Below are 22,431 nucleotides of genomic sequence, written 5' to 3' on the forward strand. Positions count from 1 at the left end.
CAACACATGGCGGCTAATGCATTAATTAGCAAGTTAGATGAATAAATTACCAATGCAGCGTGGTAAATTAATGTCAAGAGCAGTTAATTGAAGATGACGGTTAGTTCCTGAAAACAGTGTCAGCTTACTGCAGGACTGTTTTTAGGGGGTTGTGGCGCTGAGCGGACAGCTTCTGTCATTCATGTTAATTAAGGACATGCCAAACTGTATTGAGGGGATTTTTGGCACATTAATAAATAAGATGATCGTGATGGATGAGGTTTGGCTGGCACTCTGTTTGGGTCCAATGGATACAGAAGAAGGATTCATCAACACCTACGTCTACCAGCGTGTGTGTACAAGAGTGAAAGCGAGAGAGTAAGTGAGAGAGATGGAAGCTTAGGTGATGCATTTGTTTACATGCCTTGTTCCAGGGTTATGCCTCTTCTTGTGTGACTGCGTTTCTTCCCGTCCCTTCTAACTCGTCCCTGCTTGAAGTTTCATTAAGAGGCTTCATATATAAAATCTTGAGGATGTTTGAAAAACAATCTTCCCCGTTTCTTTGCTCCACGTATCGTTCAGCCGTGTCATCTGGCGCTGATGATCTTTATACGATGTGGTTTCCCTCCCTCTGTAATCACTGCAGCAGGGTGAATCAATGTGACTCACTAAGTGAAACAAATTTCCTCTCGTTAAATGCTGGCATTGCTAAATGCTGACAAACGGAAGAAAAAAGTTTTGTCCAGAAACTTGGCTCGTTATTTTTAGAATCTCAATGGAAATCAGTGTTTTTGCACAAAACAATGTTACGCGTGACAAAGATTACTACAAGATGAATTACAGGTGAACTGTTCTCGGGTTTTAAACAAGATGATCATTTGTTTTTTTCATTTTTTTTAAAAGCAAACACAAAAGGTGGTTTTTTTTTTTTTATGAATTATGACCGCATTTATCCTTCCCTCACCTCACACCTGCTGTATGTCTTCTCCGTCGCACTAACCCCATCTCCTCTCTGCTTTTCCAATAGCATTTCGCCACAACGAGTGCCCAGACCCAGGTGTGCCAGTTAATGGGAAGCGCTTTGGTGAGAGCCTTCAACTGGGCAGTTCCATCTCATTCCTGTGCGAAGAGGGCTTCGTAAAGACTCACGGCTCGCAAACCGTCTCTTGCATTCTCAAGGATGGCAACGTGGTGTGGGATAATGCGGTTCCCCGCTGTGAAGGTGAGTAACGCTGGGTGTTCACTGTACGATCCGAGTCCTTTCTGACCCAATCAACATGCTCCTGACATGTCGGAGGAATTCCTCGTACAGTATGAGTTGGAATCAAACGACATATCGAAGGGAGTGAGTACCCTTAGTGACGGCCATCCTGTTATCTAACCTGAACATTTTAGCTTCACCCTCCAACAAATGTTTTTTTTAATTAGATTTCATGAGATGCATGCTGTTGATAGAGACCCACACGGGTGAATGTAAACATGCACTGTTTTTAAAATGTAAATATTAACACAATGAGTGGGATTTATTCCATATTGTTTAACCAATGCCGCACGGTTATGTTTGAGCTGGCATAGTCAACTGTGTGACTCCAAAAAATCCAGATATCACCAGGTTAAATATGCAGAGGGTTTAAATCATTCGGAGGAAGATGTGCATATCTTCTCATCTGACGGCATTTGGTCCGAGGTCATTAGCCATGCGCCCACTGTGTTATAGCTGACATAAAACATACATATACATAAAACTGATGAAATGGGAATATGTTTGTTTTTATGTTTCTTCTTCTTCTAGCGAGTAATGTAGCATTGCTGCATCTCTGGATTGTAGAGATTGAAGAGATTATTTCTTCTGCACACCCAAATAGTAAATGGATTGGTGTTGAAATAAAAGGGAGGAAATCAATCAACACAAAATCAATCTTAAAATGGATTTGCCGCTTCTTCTGTGATGCAATTATTCAATGACTTTTACAATTGTTGCGTATAGAATTAATTAATATCAATAATATCATCAGTTCGTATGGTAGACATCACTAAGATCTGATTTAAAGGGAGGTGATTGCTGGTGATGATACAGAAGCTTTGTTTTTGTTTTGAGTATCTGTTGTTGCAGACGGGCTGTGCTTACATGCAGATTGCTCAACCATCCATTTACCCCTCTCTGACTCAATATCAATAAACTATTTCCTGCAAATCAGAAAATACCAATAGAGCTGGCAAAGCTAAGATGAAGCTTGAAGTGTTAACCAACTAAGGCGCTTGGACACCAGCAGCGTATCGCATTAAGCACAGACATGGATAGAGCTCTAAGGGGTGTAATCGGGCTCACCATTCATGATACGCGAAAGAGAAACTATTATGAAAACATGTCACTTCCCCCGGTGTGCCACAGCAGCTTTGTATTCCTCCGAGGCCATCTATCATACCCCTGCGTTTGTAGCGTAATGTGTTTTATAGATGTCCTTCAGTATGCTGAGTTGGCTGATTAAATCATTCCACTTCAAAGGAAGCCAGGAGCTGGCACTGTAACTGTTCTGGTTAAGGATAGGCAGTTACAAAATGCACAGCAAAGTGAGCAGTAAGAGAGATGAGGGTATGAGAGAGCGGTCGACAGGCTCAAGTGTCTTTTGTGCTAGCGATCAAAGATGTTCAGTTTTTCTCGGTTTGACGGGGATGACGGCAGCACCTCACCAGGAGGGGTTTGATGACGGATTTAAAGACGACAGCATAGGGGAGGAAACGTATGCATACACAAGGGTATGTAATGCATGCACACATGCACACACACACGTCCGATGAAGAGGTATGTCCCTAGGAGAAATGGTTAACCTTGAAGTGAGCGGTCACCAGTTTACTTTAGATAGACCCTGGCACTAAAAGAAATGGGATGAGCCCCGGCTGATGCATAGGATCATCTAAGGACATTGTCATACATCAGCTGTGAAAGACATGCTTAATTCAATCTCTATCTGTTTTTCTTTCTCTCTCTCTCTCTCTCTCTCTCTCTCTCTCTCTCTCTCTCTCTTTTCTCTCTTTCTCTTTTCTCTCTTTTTCTTTTCTCTCTTTTTTCTCTTTCTTCTCTCTCTATTTCTTCTCTCTCCCCATTAGCCCCGTGTGGAGGGGATCTGAAGGCTCCCACTGGGATCATCCTCTCCCCTGGCTGGCCAGAACTCTATAAGGAGGCCCTTAACTGTGAATGGATCATTGAGGCTCCTCCAGGCTACCCCATCAAGATCATCTTCGACAAGTGAGTCACACAGATAGCAACTGCTGCTCCATAAGTGTCTCTCTTCTTCTTCTTTTTTTTATTTCAGAGCAAGCTTGACTTATTCTTGATTTTACCATCTCACAATTTCAACATGTGCTCCCATTCATCTCACTGCTTCCTATCACTGTCTCTAATCTCTTCCTCTGTCTTCCCCTTTTGATGGTAATGCAGTACATGTAATGCATATTAACATACACCCGCGACTGGGATATGTTTTATTTAGTAAGAGCTCATAAGTATTTGATTCTATCACTTGATATGCCCCTTTACTGAAGAGCCACAGACATACTTATAGTTTTTACACACAAATACACAATCAAACAAAGAATTCCACTAGAAGTGCTAGTTTGTAAATGTACATGCGTCTGTAATGCATACGTAAGTGGCGCTGGTCTGTCAAGGGGAACTAGAGAGATGGGAGAGAAGAGAATGTGTCCTGATGTTGGAGAAAGATGAGATCAAACGCTGCATTAGAGTTTCACTAAGGCTCATCGTTGCGAGCCCATCTCATCCTCATCCCTGCCATGATAGCCCGCCATGCAAAATGGATACAACATAAATGTTTGTTGCTCTTTAATTTTTATGTAACATCAATAAAATATCACAAACCGCTTCATTTAGATGACATGGTTCTGAAACCAAGCAATTTATTCATGGCTTTGAAGATGAAGCGGCTCCGGCAACAAAGACAGAAACACACCACAAGCTCGCTCGCACACACACGTACAAGCTACACGGATGCACTAACCAAAGCATGACCAATGTCTCAACAAGTGCAAATCAGAAACAATTTATTTAATACATGTTTCGAATGTTGGTTAATTGGAGTCTATGTTCATTCGATCATCAATCTCTTTACTTCCGTTTCCATGGAATGTGACTTTTGTGATTTTAATTGAGGTCAAACATCAAAAACATTTTAATCAACTTTTCTTCTCTTTTTTTTTTTGGTTGGTTTTATAATTAGTTGATTAGTAGATTTTCTTATTAATTCTGAATTTCACTTCACAAAAGCAGATTAACCCGCCTTGGTGCCCCTGGCAAAAATGAGCTGCAGACCCCTATTGACCCCGTCTTTGTAGTAATTTGGTAAATTTTAATTTATTTTGCATGGCCCATGTTAATACAATGCCCCCTTGTAGGACAGCCTTGAGACCCTTATCATTTTTGTTGCATATTACTAAACAAATTGCAAAATAAATAACTGACGTACCAGGAAAATGTGTCCAACAGGTCCTCTTAGGGTCTGTGGCTGTTGCTTTATAGTTCGTATAAATATATGTGTGTGTCTAGTTAAAAGACTTATTGTTATGTGGGGACTTGGGAAATCCTCATTCAACTAACTTCTCTGTTCTCAGGTTCCGCACAGAGGTCAACTATGACATCCTTGAGGTGCGCGATGGACGGTTTTCTTCTTCTTCTCTAATTGGGAGTTACCAGGGTACCCAGGTTCCCCAGTTCCTCATCAGCACATCCAACTTCCTGTATCTCCACTTCTCGACTGACAAGAGCCACTCGGACATCGGCTTCCGCATACGTTACGAAAGTAAGAGCTTAAGAGTTTGTGAACTCGATAACGCAAAATCAAAACCTACATCCAAAGATACAGGACAGATATTCTGTAAAGGAAGGGCTTACTTTACCCATGCTTTACAGACCCTAATAGAAATGAATGTATTACAATACGATCGGACCAAATCAGAGACAACAGCCATAAGCCTTGTTCACCGTACTAATAAAAGCTATTCAGTTTTGTAAATACAATCTCTGCAGGCTCTTTACTTCACCATAAAAGCTCTCATTAGAACACCTATAATTACAAAGTAAATTGGATGAGATTGTTATGTCAGATATACACTGCCACTTGCATTAAAACACACAATTGCACACACACACACACTTTTACCAAACACCAGTCCTCACTGTAACTCCAACCCTTAAAGCATTTCTACCTGTGTGGTTCACACTGGTAACCTTTTGCACTTTCTCTGTGATGAAATCTCTGCAAAGCTTCAATAATTCACTATGAGCGTTACTTAGGCAGAAACTGTGCAAGGTGGAGTGCTGCAACTTCTCATTGGTTTATTCCTGTTGAAAAAGGATGTTCAACTAAATCATTTATCAGCGTTGCTTTTGGAGAGCAAACTGCCTTTTTTTAAAAAACATTTTTTGACCTCCACATGACCTTTTGAAAACATGATATAAGCCTAATTACACTGCAGGTGGATTTCAATATCTTTAAGTCGCTGATCTTTTTCCCTCTTTTCTGTCCTCTTCCCGTGTAGCCCTGCAGTTACAGTCGGATCACTGTGTGGACCCTGGTATACCTGTCAACGGACAGCGACACGGCAATGACTTCTATGTGGGAGCGCTGGTCACATTTAGCTGTGAGGCGGGGTACACTCTGAGTGACACAGAGCCTTTAGAATGTGAACCCAATTTTCAGTGGAGCCGGCCCCTGCCTAGCTGTGATGGTACGTTCCATGATATTGACCTAGAAATGAATGGTCTCCTGCCACATTTCCTCCTATTCATGAACAGGATTAAAGCTAAATTCATTATTGTATGTTATTCCAGACGAAGCATAAGAAATTATTTTGAGTACTTTGCTCCACATTGCATCAGATTTAAATAACTATTTCTGAGTTATTATAAAATCCATATAAGATGATAACGTTTCTCTCAACAACTCTTGTTTTAGACTTTAAAAGTTTCTGCCTCATTTCATCATAAATGTTTTATATGTATGGCCGTGAGCTTGCCCTTTGATGTTCCCCTTTTTCCTCATCTGTAAATGCGTTTATATTAAAGGACAGTATTGATTTCTGCCCACTCTGTAGTGATGTTGATGATACCACTCTCTCCCTTTTTATGCTGTCTTTAAGGGCACCTCTTGTAAAATGTATTTTATTGTATTGTAAATGCACAGACACCAATGTTGCCATTTTTTGGGGGAACATTTGATTTCTGTCTTCATCCACTTTGTTTTGCCCTCTCTGATTTTGCCTCTGCACTCTCCTCTCTTTTCTCTCTCTAATCCGTCTCCCGCTGTTTCCATCCACCCTGTGTTGTCAGCATTGTGTGGAGGTTATATCCAGGGCAACTTTGGCACCATCCTGTCACCTGCCTTTCCAGACTTCTACCCACACAACCTGAACTGCACATGGATAATCGAGACCTCCCATGGCAAAGGTTAGCGGAGAAATTCTGTGTCAACACATGCAGCAGCCAAATTCAATTTCCCTTACAATGTCATTTCCCCCTACTGAGTGGCCTTTTTATTTTGTCGAACACGGCGTCTCCATAAGGCTGGAATGCTTCGAGGCTGGCTCAGGGCTACAAAGCCACGGAACAATTCTCCAGTGATGTCACCTTTTGGTAGCACGTTCACATCCAATTGACACAGGCTTATTTGTAGATTTTCTCTCTGCGTGGGTGTAAAGTTTGTGTTGAGCACTAGGGTAGGAAGACCGGGAATTGATGCTGTATTGCATTATGAAACTGTGAATATTGTATTTCATATAAATTCAAAGAGTTCAGCCGGTTTCCAGGCAATATAACATGTTGTGCTTGCAGGAGTATATATTTCAATATGTATAATAATCAGAATACCAATACTCCAATTTAAGGTAAGAAAATGAAAGTTTAATATAGATGGCGCATTTTATCAGCGGATCTTCCCCCCCCCCCCCCTCTTATTCAGGTGTCCTGTTCACCTTCCACACCTTCCACCTAGAGAGCCCTCACGACCATTTGTTGGTGACGGAGAATGGCAGCTTCTCTCAGCCCCTGTGGAGACTGATGGGCTCCACGCTGCCACCGCCTCTCAGTGCAGGCCTGTTTGGAAACTACACGGCTCAGATCCGCTTTCTCTCCGACTTCTCCGTTTCCTACGAGGGATTCAACATCACTTTCTCCGGTACGAATGGATTCAGTAATTCAAAATGCTGAGAGATGGAAAAAGAGGGCTACATGAAGGCGCTTGTCACATTACCGAGCCATGCAAATGATTTAGAAGAGTGTCCGAGGTTGTGTTAAGAAAGGTTAAAACATTAAGCACTCAAGGACCATGTTCAGAGTGGACGAGTATGGATCAGAGGCTCGCTGTAACCTTTTAATTAGAAGGTTATTGACACAAACAGTGATGCTTAGTTAGAAGGAGGCCACCATAAACAAGGAGCAAATAATTATCCATGTATGTGTCCCAGAAATATGTAATTACAGCCACTGGAGAGTGAATAATGAAATGGTTAACATCAAGAGAATTGATTAAATTTAAATGAATCAATTAGAATTAGAGCACAGATGGCCCTTTGCCCACTGAGAGAATCATTTCACCTCCTTTTGCTCTCACGGCGTCCCTTGATTTGAACACCAAGTATGAAGAATATTACAAAATCTAATGGACTGACGGTGTGAAAAACCACCGATCTCAAACATATTTAGCTTTACAGGAAGGATGCAAAGCTACGGCTGAAGGGATGGATGTTAAACCTGATTTCTTGGCCCCTCAAAGGCACTTTGTGCTTTATTGATTTTATTAAATGACATGGTGTTATGTGGTTTTATATGTAATCTGGGACTTTGAGGACATTCAATTGATTTAAACATGGTTCACCTTCCTGTTTGTCAGTGTGAAAAAGTTCTCAACCTTTGGAGGCATGACACAAGTGTCTTTTCAATGTACACTTTCACACATTTAAACAATCACAGGACCTGGTAGTAACTATCACACATCACAGTTACCCCGTGAATGTACCGACGCATCTCTGGAGACGCACATGTACGCCTTTTCCTTTTTATTCTTTCTCTGTTTTTCCAGAGTATGATTTGGAACCGTGCGAGGATCCTGGAATCCCACCCTACAGTACGAGGAAGGGGCTGCAATACGGAGTGGGTGACGCCCTCATCTTCTCCTGTTTCCCGGGTTACCGACTGGAGGGTCCGTCGAGGGTGATTTGCTTAGGGGGCAGGAGGCGGGTGTGGAGCTCCCCTCTGCCAAGGTGTGTTGGTAGGTGGTCACATGCTTTATTTTGGCTTTTGTCACTCCCCCTATACCCCCCCTCACAATGTTACCACACTAGCCCTTTCACACACACACACACACCCGCCCATTAATGTACAAAACTGTCAGTCCCGCTGGAAGACGAGGCATTTCCCTTTCAATTCTCCTCATTTTCATCTCTCCATCCTCCCACGTTATGTCTCTTCATTGGATAGCTTCCAAGAAACAGCCTTTTTGACTTTGTCCCAATTATGTAGAGCAGTAGCTCTAATGAAGATGACATTGAAGAGCTGAAATGTGTGTTAATTATTAATGTTGCTCGTTGCTAATGCCTGGAAAACACGACAAGTCAAACTGCAAAGATGTAGGTCAGTATGTTGATTCTATGTTGCTCCAAACCTTCAGAGCTGCATTAGAGTGTTAATATGAAAACAAGCGATGTCCTAATGATACTACTGATTGGTAAAGCACAGACCCTGACGATGATTGAGCTTATCGAGTGCGTCCTTAGGATGGCTCGTTTCTGTATATCCAAAGCAACAACTGAACTACTTTCATTATTTTATGGGACTATTTTTTACCACTTGCCCTTTTTGTTTTGTTTCTAAACTTGGGAAGTCATTTGTTAGCGTTAGGATTTTGACGTTTCTCTATTGGAAACACATAATTACAGTTTAGTGAGTACAATTTGGAGAAGTCACATTTATTTTCTTTACCCACACCAATAGTATCTGATTTGTTTCTAAATGTTTGGTTGCGAGTGTTTAGGCACGTGTTAAGTAGGTCAAGCAATTTCAATGTATTAACATTTACTTGCCTCTTTTGCTCCGCTTCTCTTTGCATATTTATCTGTAGGAATACTAAATCTAGTTTTGCCTAGATTATTCAAAATCTGTTGTTTTACACTTGTGACATTCATCAGCCTCATTTTAGGAACATGACACTTCTCCGTATCCCTCTCGGAAAGTCACCTCCACTTCACATTACCGATAAGATTTCAGATACATTTTGTGGTCATTTTAATTCCGGCTATTTTTCTACACAAAACGTTGCCCCCATTTCTTTCCCATTATTTTCCTGATGTGATTCAGAAAAAGGCCATTTTCAAATCGAGCTGGAATTACTGTTAATCATATTCAGATTGCATTGTGATTATGATGATGTGCCACTCAACATTCAGGTGTAGTTACTGACCATATCCCTCTCCCCATCACCTCTCCCATCTCCCTCTGCATGACAGCATGAATAAATACACTGCGAGTTTCAAGCATATAGCGATTGACATGTCCTCTGCTCTCTCCAACACCACCACCTTCTACTTCTGTCTCTCTGCCCGTCTCTCGGCCGCCTCTCTTTTTCTCTAGCTGAATGCGGCTCATCCGTGACTGGCATGCAAGGGGTGCTGCTCTCACCCAACTACCCCGGTTACTACGGCAACAACCATGAGTGCGTCTACTCCATCCAGACGCAGCCTGGCAAAGGCATCCAGCTACGAGCACGAGACTTCAGGCTGGAGGAGGATGACATGCTCAAAGTGAGGGGGTGGCGGGGAAATTGCACCTTCCCGGTGTTTGTGCGCATCGTTGTTAGCATATGTGTGTGTGTGTGTGTGGACCTGATCATCTTAAGTCAGACGCTTCATCCCACTCTACCTCTCTGCCTTCCAGGTCTTTGATGGCAGCAGTAATAAGGCTCGTCTGCTGGGGGTGTTTACAGGCAGCGAGATGCTCGACACCACTTTGAACTCCACCTCCAGCTCCATGTGGCTGGAGTTCGTCAGCAATGCGGATAACAACAGTAAAGGCTTTGAACTGCACTTCATCAGTGAGTAGCACACAAACACCCACCTTTCTTTACATTCGATGTTTGCATATCTCCTTCCAACCCGCCTCATAAAAATCAATGTGTTTTTCTTTAATACCCTCCTACTCCCTTATACTGTCGCGCCCATCTCTCCCCTCTCTCTCCCTTTCTCCCTCCCTCCAAGGTTTTGAGCTGGTGAAATGTGAGGATCCAGGTGTTCCCCAGTTTGGCTACAAGCGGGAGGACAAGGGTCATTTTGCAGGGAGCACTGTGTCGTACAGCTGTGACCCAGGCTACACCCTGAAAGGCCCCGAGATGCTTACCTGCCTAAGGGGGGAAAGGAGGGCGTGGGACAGGCCCCTCCCACTCTGTATTGGTGAGTCAGATGCTCCTTGAAGGGATTAGAGATCAACTGTGTCCATGCTGTTGAGATAAATATTAGTTTATATTATTTTGGGCTGCTGATCTGTTATGAATTAAGTTCAGTTTTGTACCTATCTTTGTTACATCACGCCTGATCCTTTATTTAATTAAAAGTATTTATACCACCATGTAAACATATCTTGCAACAGGATTTACAGAAGTTCTTTCAGCAAAAACTAATTAAAGTATTAAAACCTAAATTAGGCATTATGCAGAAGGACTTTTTGAGTGTTATATTCTTGCATATTACCAAATGGTTATTTTGATGCAGAAGTTTGATGTTGCAGCTGACCAAGATGTAGCTAAATATTCATCAAATGGTGTATGATTATAAATTCTAAATGCATTTTAACAGGCCATCTAATGTCACATGTAGTGAAGTAGAAGTATAACGAACAATACAATAGAAATACTCAAGTTAATGACAAATGTGTTTAATTGCAGTACATGAGTGAATGTATTTGCCACCCTGCGTGAGGTGTTATGTACTGTAATGGTTATTTTATTCTGTGCTATCCTGCCTTCCATGACATTGTGTTAGTACCTCTCCTTACATCACTATCAGTTACATTATGCTGTGTTAAGTTCAGCTAAAAATCATCGTGTTGTATTTCATTATATCGCAGTATTTTTCAGTTGCTGCTTTACTGTTTAACACGCTGCTAATCCTAACCAGTTTCAGTTGTTTCAGCTGAACTATAATGTCTGAGCTCGTACCTCGTTCTCATAACAATGTGAAGAGGCTGCTGCAGGTTTAGGAAAGCTCTGTGCTTTGTTTTAGCTCTGCTATTTTGGGCCATCCATTTGGTTGCTTTCCCTGCACCTTATTCAGTGCATTATCTCATCAGAAATGACTGTGCTCTATTCCGCCCCATATATTCATATTGCATCATGATTGCAAACACTCCCTTTTCACATTATTTATTTTGACTAAAATGAGACTCTCCCCATATCTCCAGCACAACCGAGCACACGAGGCAGGTTTTAACCCCTGGCTGTCGGAGGTGGGAAGACTTTCAAAATCAATTTTATGGAGATAATTTCTCCATTAGAGGGTAAACCCATCCGAGCGTTTTGTAGGGTTCACCTACAGTTCGCCTGTCAGTCGTTGCCACCTGACACAAACATGGTATGCCTGATTCTTTTTCAAAAGTGTTAAACTGACATACGCACACACATACTGCCTGCATGGTGTCACGGTACCAAACGCAAAGCAATCTTTTTGGATCTTCTCATGGACGACATGTTGACAAAAGTCCCTCAGAAACCAGCCAGAAGCTCATTAAAGGGAAACAGGTAGGTTGGTGTTCTTTGACATCAGCCAAGGTGATTAGAATAATATTGCATTGCTCCCATTTCAGCTCAAACTGACAGGCAATTTCATGACTGGGTATAAACAACATTCGGCATACTGTATATCTCTGAACAGGTTTGTCCTCCCCGTGCCCCTTTTCACTGCAGATGATATCCTAACAGCCAGAGTGAATTTGGGAACAGATGAGGGACTGCTTCTGTTTTGTAATGGTGGGATTATATTCAAGCAGCGGGGACACACTGAACACAGATGAGGAGGGTAGAGTGAGCAGGGGAGGAAGGAAAATGAAATTGAGTTGAAAACAATAGGGAGAGTTCATATCCTGAAAGTCACAGAAGAGGAAAGTTGCAGGGTTGAATGCCTCAGCAGCTCTCTGTTGGACACTGATTTGTGAACAGGGTTGTATATTTGACACCTAATATTACAATCCGTATTGAATGCATATAATTACATTTAGCACCTTTTTATTTATAGCAAACCACACATTTCTTACACATTCATGTCTAACTGAAAGAAACTGAACTAACTATATGTCCGTTTGAAATGTAGGGTGTCTCTTAGATGTTTTATTTCCATATGTTAAACAACGTTGATACACCATCTCTTGTGGAGAGGGACATTTATAAAGAACAGGTTGAGGCAAAACCTGAGTGACTTTTGGAAAGGTGTATGTGGAGGCGTAGATTGAAGGGGAGGAGTAGCTGAGCGAGTTACACTGTCGTGGCAGCACTGAGCAGTAGTTTCTTAGGTCACAAGGCGAGAGGAAAGAGATGGCTTTGTCTTACTGTGATAGATCACCCTCTTCCCTTTTCACTCCATGAAACGGCAAGTTTATTTCAACAAGAGGCATAACGGGGCAGAGAGCTTGAAGAGAGACTAAAACCTCAGAGAGAGTGTCCAGATTAATACGTTCTCGCTTTCATTATTTTTGCATTTTTCATTTCCTTCCAAGATGGTGAAAGCAAAAAAATGACAATGAAATCTGTAACATATTGTTTGTTTAACTAAGCATGACCTTTATCTGAAGTATGTGTGTTCTGTTTTGTGTGATTAGTCTGACAGCAAAATTGATCAGATGCCAGCTGTGGTTATTGGTGCTGTTGAAATTTAAAATGCACAAGGGAGATGAAGAGTGTGAAGTAGGGGGGGGCAGGGAGAGAAACAAAGGAAGGATTTATTAGCAAACACAACGAAAGGCATGTTTGTCAAATGCAAGGTGACACAATGTTTATGCCTGATGTGTATGGAGGAACAATAGCTTGTCTGATGGTGTGTTCCTGCGTGTACTGTGATATGTTCATTTAGCTAGTTGGTTTACTTGCCAGTGTGTCTCTGTTTGTGTGTCAGCCGTCATTGCTGTGTTGTCACAGATGGATTTCATCGCCATCATCATCAGCATGATTCCTTGACCTCCATTTTTCTCCCGTTTTGAAAGAGCTATTTTCCTCCGAGTGGAAGGAAAAGAAACAAGAAGACTTTCACCCTCTTCTTGTCAGTTCAGATGGCTTCAGAAATGTTAACAAAAACACTTCAAGTCTGATGTTGTTGAAGAACATTTTTCTTTTTTCATTCACTTTTCGGATAAGAGTAGGAGGTGGTAATTGAAGGAGGGGTGGGGGGGGTGGGGCTGAAAATTGCTTTTCAGTCGTAGAGCGTTTCTGGTGGCAATTCATTACTTGAGGATGAAAAAAACCCTCCATTCTTCTCACTGTTCTTGACAAAATGTTTTGGCTTTTGTTTTTGCTTTGTAGTTTCATAGATGCGTGATTGTGGCGTTGTCAATATTTTGAGAGACGGAGCTTTTGTTTGGCGTGTGTTGTGCACCTCAGCGGGGGCTTATTGAACCGTGATATAATACTAGAACGATCATACCACCGTCTACTACTATTACTACCACTGCTACAAACACACCCGTAAGCATTCGACGTGACACCCCTCTGACCAACAAGTGGTTCACAAGTCTTCCACTACTGGTACGATCCCTGAACCGTACAGTATATATCTTCTCAAATCGATCCCTTGAAATGATTTGCCACATCAGTCAAAACGTCTTCTTTAAAAGTTACACTTAAGTCCAACATGTTGAACGTTCCATCAACCTTCGAAGGAAACCGGATGACGTCATCGGTTGAGTTGGTGGATTGCTTTCGCTGAGCCAAGGAGACACACAGAGTATATTGAGTTGGCTGCTCTCCCTCTTATCATTCAAATTGCAAACAAGATGATGAAGCACGTCAAATTTGAGCATGCCACTAGTATGTCAATAATTAATAGCGATGAGAGGAAACTGAAGCAATGCACTTTACTGGAAGTGGGATAAAGCAGTTTCTGGCATGTTAGCCATGTCAACCGTGCTGTATCTTTTTATTCATTTGACTTTCAGAACATTGATGAGCTTGTACTTATTTTACACTTTTTCTTTTAATCCTAGTCATCGCTCACCTCCTTAATCTCTCCATCTTTCTGTTTTCCCTCCCGTTTCTAGCGGAGTGTGGCGGCACCATCAAGGATGAGCCTTCTGGTCGTATCCTGTCTCCGGCCTACCCAGCTCCGTATGAGCACAACCTGCACTGCATATGGACCATCGAGGCCGCCTCTGGAAGCACTATTAGGTCTGAACAACACTCTTTGTTTCCTTGTTCGTGCTTTCTAGTTTTCTGATTACATTGTTCTTTTCCGGGCTTTCTTTCAATCTACCACCTTTCAATGTACTTCCAATTTAGCCCCCCCTTTTGCAGTGGTATTCATCACTTTCACAGGCTGCTGTGTAATCAATCTTCAGTGAGCTGCTATTGGCCAATAGTTGAGTTACTACTGGGTGAGGGGGAAATGCCACCTCAGAGCCTCAAAAAAAGTCAAGTGTTTGGCTCTGTGTGCATGTTTTATGCTTTACTTTCTTGAATTTGATTAAATGCAAGCAAGCAAAATCCTGCAAGATGAATGGTTTTGGCTTGAGGTGTTTCTTGATACCTTTCTAGACGATTTAAATTTAAGGTTATTCTCTAGCACCATTTGTATTTCCTGTTATGTGTATTGTATAGAACAAATATCTTCTCCAAAATGCGTCCATGCATCATGAAGGCCTGCCATTGACCAGCAACTCATCAGGGTCAAGGTTGTAGTGACAGCAGAATGTCCTTTTACCACACTATGTCTTGCAACTCATCCTACGGGATCGCCCGATGCTTATCTAATGTGTTCCTGGGCTGCTCCAGGGTATTGATTCCTAGGGGGTTGTGCTGGGAACACCCCAAAGAGAGGCGCCTGTGCTCATTACCAGGTGACACAGTGAGCTTATTTCCCCATACTGCGATTTTTATTTTGTAGACCAGCTAGAAAAAATAGGTTTCCTTTACTGTGTGTGTGATTAGATTTTTTGACTCAAGTAATGGAACTTTGGGAATAAGTAGCTACATGATTCAGCTTCTTTCAATGTTGCTTCCATCAAGGCTTTATTTGCCTTTTTCCATTGACTTGTTTAGTATTCCTTCAGTGAATACTTATTCAGTATTCAATACTTCCTTCATTCATGTAAGCAAATGTTTGTTGGTGGATGTGCTCATGCCTGTGGCTTTCAGAGGAGACGGGAAACGGACAATTATTTAATTAGATGTTATAATTGTGCTTAATGAAACGACCCCCCTGTTTTTACCTTGAGTTTGTTTTCTAGTCCAGAAAAGCTTAATTGATCCTCTACCATGTTGCCATTGGGCTCTAAATATTTGTCTACTTTTCTTTGGGTCCTGTTCAGTCGACTCAGTGGTTAGATTGAATAGGTTAAAACGGTGTTTTCTCAGTCTATAGTCTGCTCGGCAGATAATCACAAATCCCGTTCCAATAGTGCTAACCCTTGACAAACATTCTACTTCAGTTCTGATGTTTGATAAAGCAACTAGCCTGTTAATTCCATCTTGTTATAGGCAGTACTGTGCACTTGACACTGAAACAGGAACCTGTTCCTATTTAAGTCTGCACACTTCCTTTTACCAATGACTTTCTATTTTTTCTCTTCTTATTGAACTGTTGCTCAGAAGTATCTGCACTTTCAATTATCTGGTTGAACTATTGTACAGTATTTTGTTCCCATGTACAAAACATGAGTTTCTTTGCAAACCATTCATAGAAAATGACATATTTTTTCATTTTTCTACAACCTTAAAAGCATGAAAAACCATTAAAAGTAAAGAGTAGTCCTTTCAGCCTTCTGCTGGTACCCAATAAAGCTTTTGAACCGCTGTGTAGATAGATAGATGGTTGGATAGATGGATAGATAGATGGATAGATAGATCACAAGTGCATACTACAGCATACATTTTTCTAACAAGTCAGTGTCCTTGTCCTTGTTTTGACAGCATTGGAACGGTTGGCCATTAAGCCACAAAACATGGAGCCAGCAAAGTGTGTTGGCTGTATTCAGAATATTAACTGTGTTTATGCACTGTCAGGAAGCAGCGACGTAAACTACTGTAATAAGCGCAGGTACTTGAAGGAACAGTCCTGTTCAAGGAGAATACTATAATACATTAAATCCATAAGCACATGTGTCTATGAAGGAGCGTGTGACGAGGCAGAGAACACAATCAATGGTTTAAGTGGGAGGGTGATAATCTCTCTTCCCATAAATTGGATTAACTTCTCCTAGATAATCACTTGATCATCATAGTGGAACATGTATGACATTAATGAATCCTACCACTTTTTATATCAATTCTGTAAAAACAATAGGTAACCAATATTAGGGGACTGGAAGTATTTAACAATTCAAATGCAATATGCGTGTACAGATATCAGCAGACTTTGGTATCTGCCCCGGTGAAATACTTATTTTGTTCACTGGGCCATGTCATTTCCATAATATCGCACAGTTCTGTGTGGTTTTCTGTGTGGATCTATTTGTGTGCACATGCTGTCCCATAGCTTGCACATGTGACATTCAGAGGTCCCTCCTGATTGCTGGTTTAGGTTCATTAGTGCCCATCACTACCTCTGGGTCCCCGGCATTCCTCTGCAAGGTATGCTCCGTATCCATGCCTTTGATCCTACCCACGCAATTCATTATTGAGAAGAATTTGCAATGCATTAGCCCGGGGATTGCTTGTATATCAAATGGTGTAGCTGAAGGCAGCATACTAATCAAATTGTACCGGGTTTATGAGAGACCAGGAGTTGTGCCGTGTGACAGCATGCATCTAAAAAGCCTACGACTGGTTCGCCAGGAGTTATTGATGGAAACGGAATATAGGTGGGAGGGAGAGATTGCAGTACAGACATAAAGAGATAATAACAATATAAAAGGAATAGAGATGATAACGGGGGCAATGAGCCATTTCAACGACGGAACATTCAGTGGTTAATGCTACAAAGATCAAAGGAGGGAACTAGGCCACATGCTACACGCCCTCTGGGCCCCCGCTGACTCCCCGTTGGGCCTAAGCACCTTTTTTTTTAACTGTGTTTTTTTAGATGTTTTTTTTAACTAAATAATAACTTAGTGCGCAGGTTGTGTGTTCCAACACCATCGAGTGCGATTGAAACAGAGTTTTTGCAGGAGCTTAAGGAGCCACATATAGCACTTTTCCAATGCAATGCATCTCCCATTTGTCATGCTCTGTCACAGAACAAGTGCCTTCTGTCTCAAATGAATATGCACATATATTTCACTGGGTTTGCATAGCCCAAAACAAAGTTTCATATATAATGTATTTCCAGTTTGTGAGTGTATGTGCGCACACTTCTATATCTTCCTGAGAACCAATTGGAGTTTTTGGACCATTCAAAATAGGGATTCTTTTAAACAGTTATGTTGTACTGACTTCTCTCTCTGTGTGTGTGTGTGTGTGTGTGCATGCATGTGTGTCTGTGTGTGTGTGTGTGCGCTTCTTTTTCCCATTTCACATATCGTGCCAAAAATAGCTGTTCTTTTATCTTTATGATGAAAACATCTCACATGTGATTACATCATGAGCCTTGCAGTACATGAACTGGACACGTTCAGGTGTCGAGACAACACCCCATGTTGAACTGTCTGGTGTGCTCGGTGTCTTGGTATGGATGTGACTCCTTGATGGATGATCCCACAGGGACAGTCCCACAGAGGCCACTTCCACATATATTGATGAGGTCAGCATTAAGAGCGGCATTGCCTTTATATACACAATCTCAATTAGATGTGAAAAACAGGCAGTTGCAAGTGTATGGTTTCTCTACATCTCTCTTCTCCCTCATCCTCTCATACTGTACCACACACGCATCCAAACAATCTCCTCCCCACATACTTACTTATTTATCGTCCTCATGCACACATACACGTGCTCGGAAGACTCCCCACAGGACTCGTGATTGCTAGACTATTTTGTATTCATATGAGAGAGTCTCAGCACTCTCTATTTCTCTCTCTGTTTCTCTCGTATGAATACAAAATAATTTAAACCGATTCAAAGGAGACCTGTGAAATATTTTCCATCCCTCACTTCCCCCATTCTCATCTCCTCGCAGCGATTCCTCTGACACTTGATTGAGCTCTTTTTATCTCGTTAAGAAGGGGACAAGTATAAAGGAAAGCCCTTAGCTGTAAACTTCAAAACATGGTTTTCTATGATTCCACAAAACTTTTAACGGCACATAAATGTCCTATTCTTTGGTGAGACATACAGTAATCCAAGTTCTCTCAACCTGTGGCTTTATTCATCCCTCATGTACCCCACCCACCTACCCTCCCTCCCCACCCACTCCACCTCACTCGCCAGGCATTTGTGTTAAGTGGAGAAGTTTTCATAAAATGGACTTTCCCTGCTGGAAGATAACACTTCACTTCTTAGTTCCTCTGCAATGAACAACTTCGGATGACTAGCTGTGAAGCATTGTGTTTGCATTTAACAAGTGTGAACCTGTACACACACGCTTAGACAGCAAGACGAATAAAGAATGACCATAAAGAAAGTTCTAAATAAATTCAACCAAGAGGATTGGTTCATTTATAAAAAGATAAAAAGTGTAGTCTTCATGCCCTAAAATGTGTTCTGAGTAAATGAAAGAGACTTTTACATGCCACTATAAACATTTTTGCAACCGTGGTGCAGCACTCGTATCCTCTTAGAATCTTCCCCTTTTCATCCTCTCCTTATCCTGCCCCCCGGCCTTCACTCTCAAAAAGTGACAAGGAGAGATAGGCTATTTAGATCTTGTATAAAAGGAACCAATTATCCTAACATGCAGCCCACGTCCATCCTATCCATCCGACTGCTCAGCACAAATCCCTCCATCCTTCAGAGCTTCCTCTGCTCTCCATCAACCTCTTATCCTCCCGCCATCATCCTCTTCTTCCAGCAGCCCAGCAATGATTAATGTCGGTCTTGTTTTTGTTCCCTCCCTCACCTTCTGCTTTGCCTCAACGTACGTCTTCCTTCCACACACCCTTCCATCTTTCTTTTAACACATAAATCTGGAAGTAGAACATGATGCCGTTCGATGTCTGACAGTCCTGAAGGTTGCATTGGAACAAGAGATCCGTCAGCGCACGGATCCAACACGTGACCGGTGCTTGATTACAACGTTGCTCATGCAAATCCCCAGAACCATCTTGTTCTCACTCACATCCTCAATGATGTCTCGATATGCACACATGATGCACACACGCATTAATAATCTACACAGGAAGTAAAACCTTGTTAAAAAAACATGCTCTTTTGATTTTTACTACTGCTCGCAAATGTTGTGAGGTGGGGAGGTGGAGCGTAGGCAAAAGGATTGTAGTTCATAACAGCATTTGCATAACAAGCGTCAGACTGCCTGAGGTGCTTACATGACAGGGATGGAGACCTTTGAACATGTGCGTTGGTCTCTTGCTGTGGAGGGACTAGCCAGGATGGTAGTGGGAGATCACACAACTGTAACTAACACCAGAATGTAATTCACTTTATAATATAATTCTATAATATACCTAGACTGGTTAGTTATGTGAGACATTGTGCACACATTTGAGGATGAGCGCTGTGGAATATCAAGCCCCTTTTTATTTATGTGTTTAACCTTAGTATTGCAATATGTATTCAGTGAACTTTGCCACTAGTTTGTACCACACATATACATACATACATATACACATATATACTGGGGTCTTGCCAACTGTAGATAAATTCCATGATTTTGATTTTCAAATGATGTAACTCGCTAACACACTCTTTGAAATGAAGACATTTGAGGTGTTTCACCTAACTTTGATGTATTTCTACAGATTTATTCTCACAGATAATTGAAATGCATAAAAACTGTAAATGTGGCATCTGCAAAAGGTTTGGCACCGTGTACTTGGGAGCCGCCAAGGAGAACCGCTGTCTTCTACTGGAGCATTTCAGCGTCAATGGCCCTCCTCAAGTGCTCCTGCTCAGCAGCAGTTTCTAAAGAAGGATCGCTTTCACACCCACACTTTTGGATTTGAACGTCGTGGACATCAATCTCTCCAATCTTTAAAAGATAAAAGTGTCTTCTCTAACTCTTGGTAGACTAGAAACTTTGGGGTTTGATTCTCTGGGCCACAAGAGAAAACACAGACGTGTGCCTCGTACTATAAGTTGGGACGTCTGTTAGGCCCAGAGTACTGAGGAGAAGTAAAGAGGTTTAGCTTGCTCGCTCTTCTATCTCCTCTAACGGCTCATGTATTAGTAATATGTTGCTGTTGTTATGCCTCCGCACCGTCGACAGCGGTGGCCAGAGGCATTATGTTCTTCAGATCGTCTGTCCATCCGACCGTACCATTCGTGTGAACACAATATCTCAGGAACGCCTTGAGGGAATTTCTTAGATTCAAGGATTAACTGTTTGGATTTTGGTGGTCAAAGGTTACTGTAACCTCGCAAAAAACATTCTTGGCAACTCAAGAATTCATATGACAATTTTACCCAAATGTCTGATGTAAACTGCTACGTCACTGGTTGGCGTAGGTATACAACCTTGAGGCTGCAATTCTAATTCAGAGCTATTATTGTATATCATAGGGTATTATGTATGCAGTGAATATAAGCACATGAGTACCAAGAATAGGACTAGTATTTATGGATTGCGTTATTTATTTATTTTATTGTGTTTATTAGATCTTTGATGATGAAAGTTGGAAACATGCAATGTGCTGCTTTGCAGAGTTAAGGAGGTTAATGTGTACACTGTTTGTATGCATGTCTCTCTCACTGCATCTGTTTACCAGGCGTGGATGCTTATGCATGTGCGTGTAATGCAGCATATACCCTTCAAAGATACCTATCACTGCACATTTGCGTGAATATGAACTTGTGCGCCTGACAGTATCTGTTTGTTTTATGTGCGCCTCTTTCACAGGCATTGCAACAGGACTTGTCAAGTAGGTTATGTACAGTATCCACACACACAGCACATTGTTGAGTAGCCTCTGGCTGTTGTGCACACATCAGACAGTATGAGAATCGGAGGCTGACACCAATTATGCAGAAACGGTGGGAACTTGTTGCTGAACCAGACACATCAGTGGGTTGCTGTTTCTCTTCTGCATCATCTGTAGCTCAAGGTGTATGTGTGTAAAGGGATGCGGATGCTAAAAGCCCCCAAAATACCGAGATTCCCTCTGGATGACTATAAGAGAGATTACCATTCATCACTTTGAATTTAAAATGATATTTTGAGAAAATGACTACTGGACAGATTTCTAATAAGCTTAAGCTTGTGGGCAAAGTAATAGAATAAATAGAGCTTTACAGACTACGCTCTTAAACGCAACTGCTGCATGAGCATTTTATTACAATAAGTGTTGTGTACTTTATATTAAAACTTAAATGATTAAAACATGAGGGGGAGCGTCAGGAATTTTGCTTTGGGGCACGATTCGTTTTCATTGAATTTTTATATTGAAATTGATTTTATAATATATTTTTATATGAACTCTTTGAATCAATAAATAAATGTATAAATATATACAAATGCAATTATTTTTTATGGTTTGCTGTTAACGTTTTAACTGCAGTACCAGGTGAAAGGTGTTCCCCATTGAGCTCATATTCACCCAATGCATTGAAGTATCTCAGTGACATGCGTGCAAGATGTCACACATTTCCCAAGTAGAGCATTAAAGGCAATGTTTTCTTTTGCTGTTATAAATTAGAATTTGAAATGTGCCACCGTTGTGCCCCTGAGCAAGGCACTTAACCCCGAGTTGCTCCATGTTGCTCCTGTCCCTGTAGTTAGTTCACTGTAAGTCGCTCTGGATAAGAGCGTCTGCTAAATGACCTGTAATGTAAAGCTTAACGTTTGTGTGTGAATCAGGTTACTCAAGTTCAGTTCAACACAACTGTTTTCTTTTCTTTTGATTTCACCTCCGTCTCAGTGCATTCCACTATTCTCTCTTATTTTGAAGGCCTTCAAGTTTCAGAGAAACAAATCTGAGGCGCAAATGAAATGAGCTGACGAAAATTTTTATGATTTCTTGTAAATATTTGAGACTTTGCCGGAGGATAAAGCTGCTGAGAATACTGTTTGTCTTTAAAGTGATTTTATTTTGTGTGGCCTATGTCAACATTACCACCAGTCTCCCATTTGTTGTAAAAATACAATTTTTTATCCTTTTAGTCCGGCTGATCCTTACACTCATGACTTCAAGCAGTGTATCATTATAAA

At 41.5% G+C, this 22,431-nt stretch overlaps 1 protein-coding gene across 1 annotated transcript in view; it reads left to right on the top strand.

The window, feature by feature from the left end:
* csmd2 (CUB and Sushi multiple domains 2) overlaps nucleotides 1-22,431 on the top strand; it is a 217,229-nt gene that overhangs the window by 124,217 nt on the left and 70,581 nt on the right. Inside the window, exons 16-26 of the mRNA XM_029443772.1 lie at nucleotides 1,007-1,201; nucleotides 3,088-3,226; nucleotides 4,606-4,793; nucleotides 5,533-5,721; nucleotides 6,323-6,439; nucleotides 6,951-7,166; nucleotides 8,070-8,258; nucleotides 9,617-9,786; nucleotides 9,920-10,076; nucleotides 10,240-10,431; nucleotides 14,279-14,405. Coding sequence (XP_029299632.1) covers nucleotides 1,007-1,201; nucleotides 3,088-3,226; nucleotides 4,606-4,793; nucleotides 5,533-5,721; nucleotides 6,323-6,439; nucleotides 6,951-7,166; nucleotides 8,070-8,258; nucleotides 9,617-9,786; nucleotides 9,920-10,076; nucleotides 10,240-10,431; nucleotides 14,279-14,405 — 1,879 coding nt within the window. The remainder of the gene's footprint in view (nucleotides 1-1,006; nucleotides 1,202-3,087; nucleotides 3,227-4,605; nucleotides 4,794-5,532; nucleotides 5,722-6,322; nucleotides 6,440-6,950; nucleotides 7,167-8,069; nucleotides 8,259-9,616; nucleotides 9,787-9,919; nucleotides 10,077-10,239; nucleotides 10,432-14,278; nucleotides 14,406-22,431) is intronic.

Source organism: Cottoperca gobio, chromosome 11 (genome assembly GCF_900634415.1).
Source record: "Cottoperca gobio chromosome 11, fCotGob3.1, whole genome shotgun sequence".
Classification (NCBI taxonomy): Eukaryota; Metazoa; Chordata; class Actinopteri; order Perciformes; family Bovichtidae; genus Cottoperca; species Cottoperca gobio.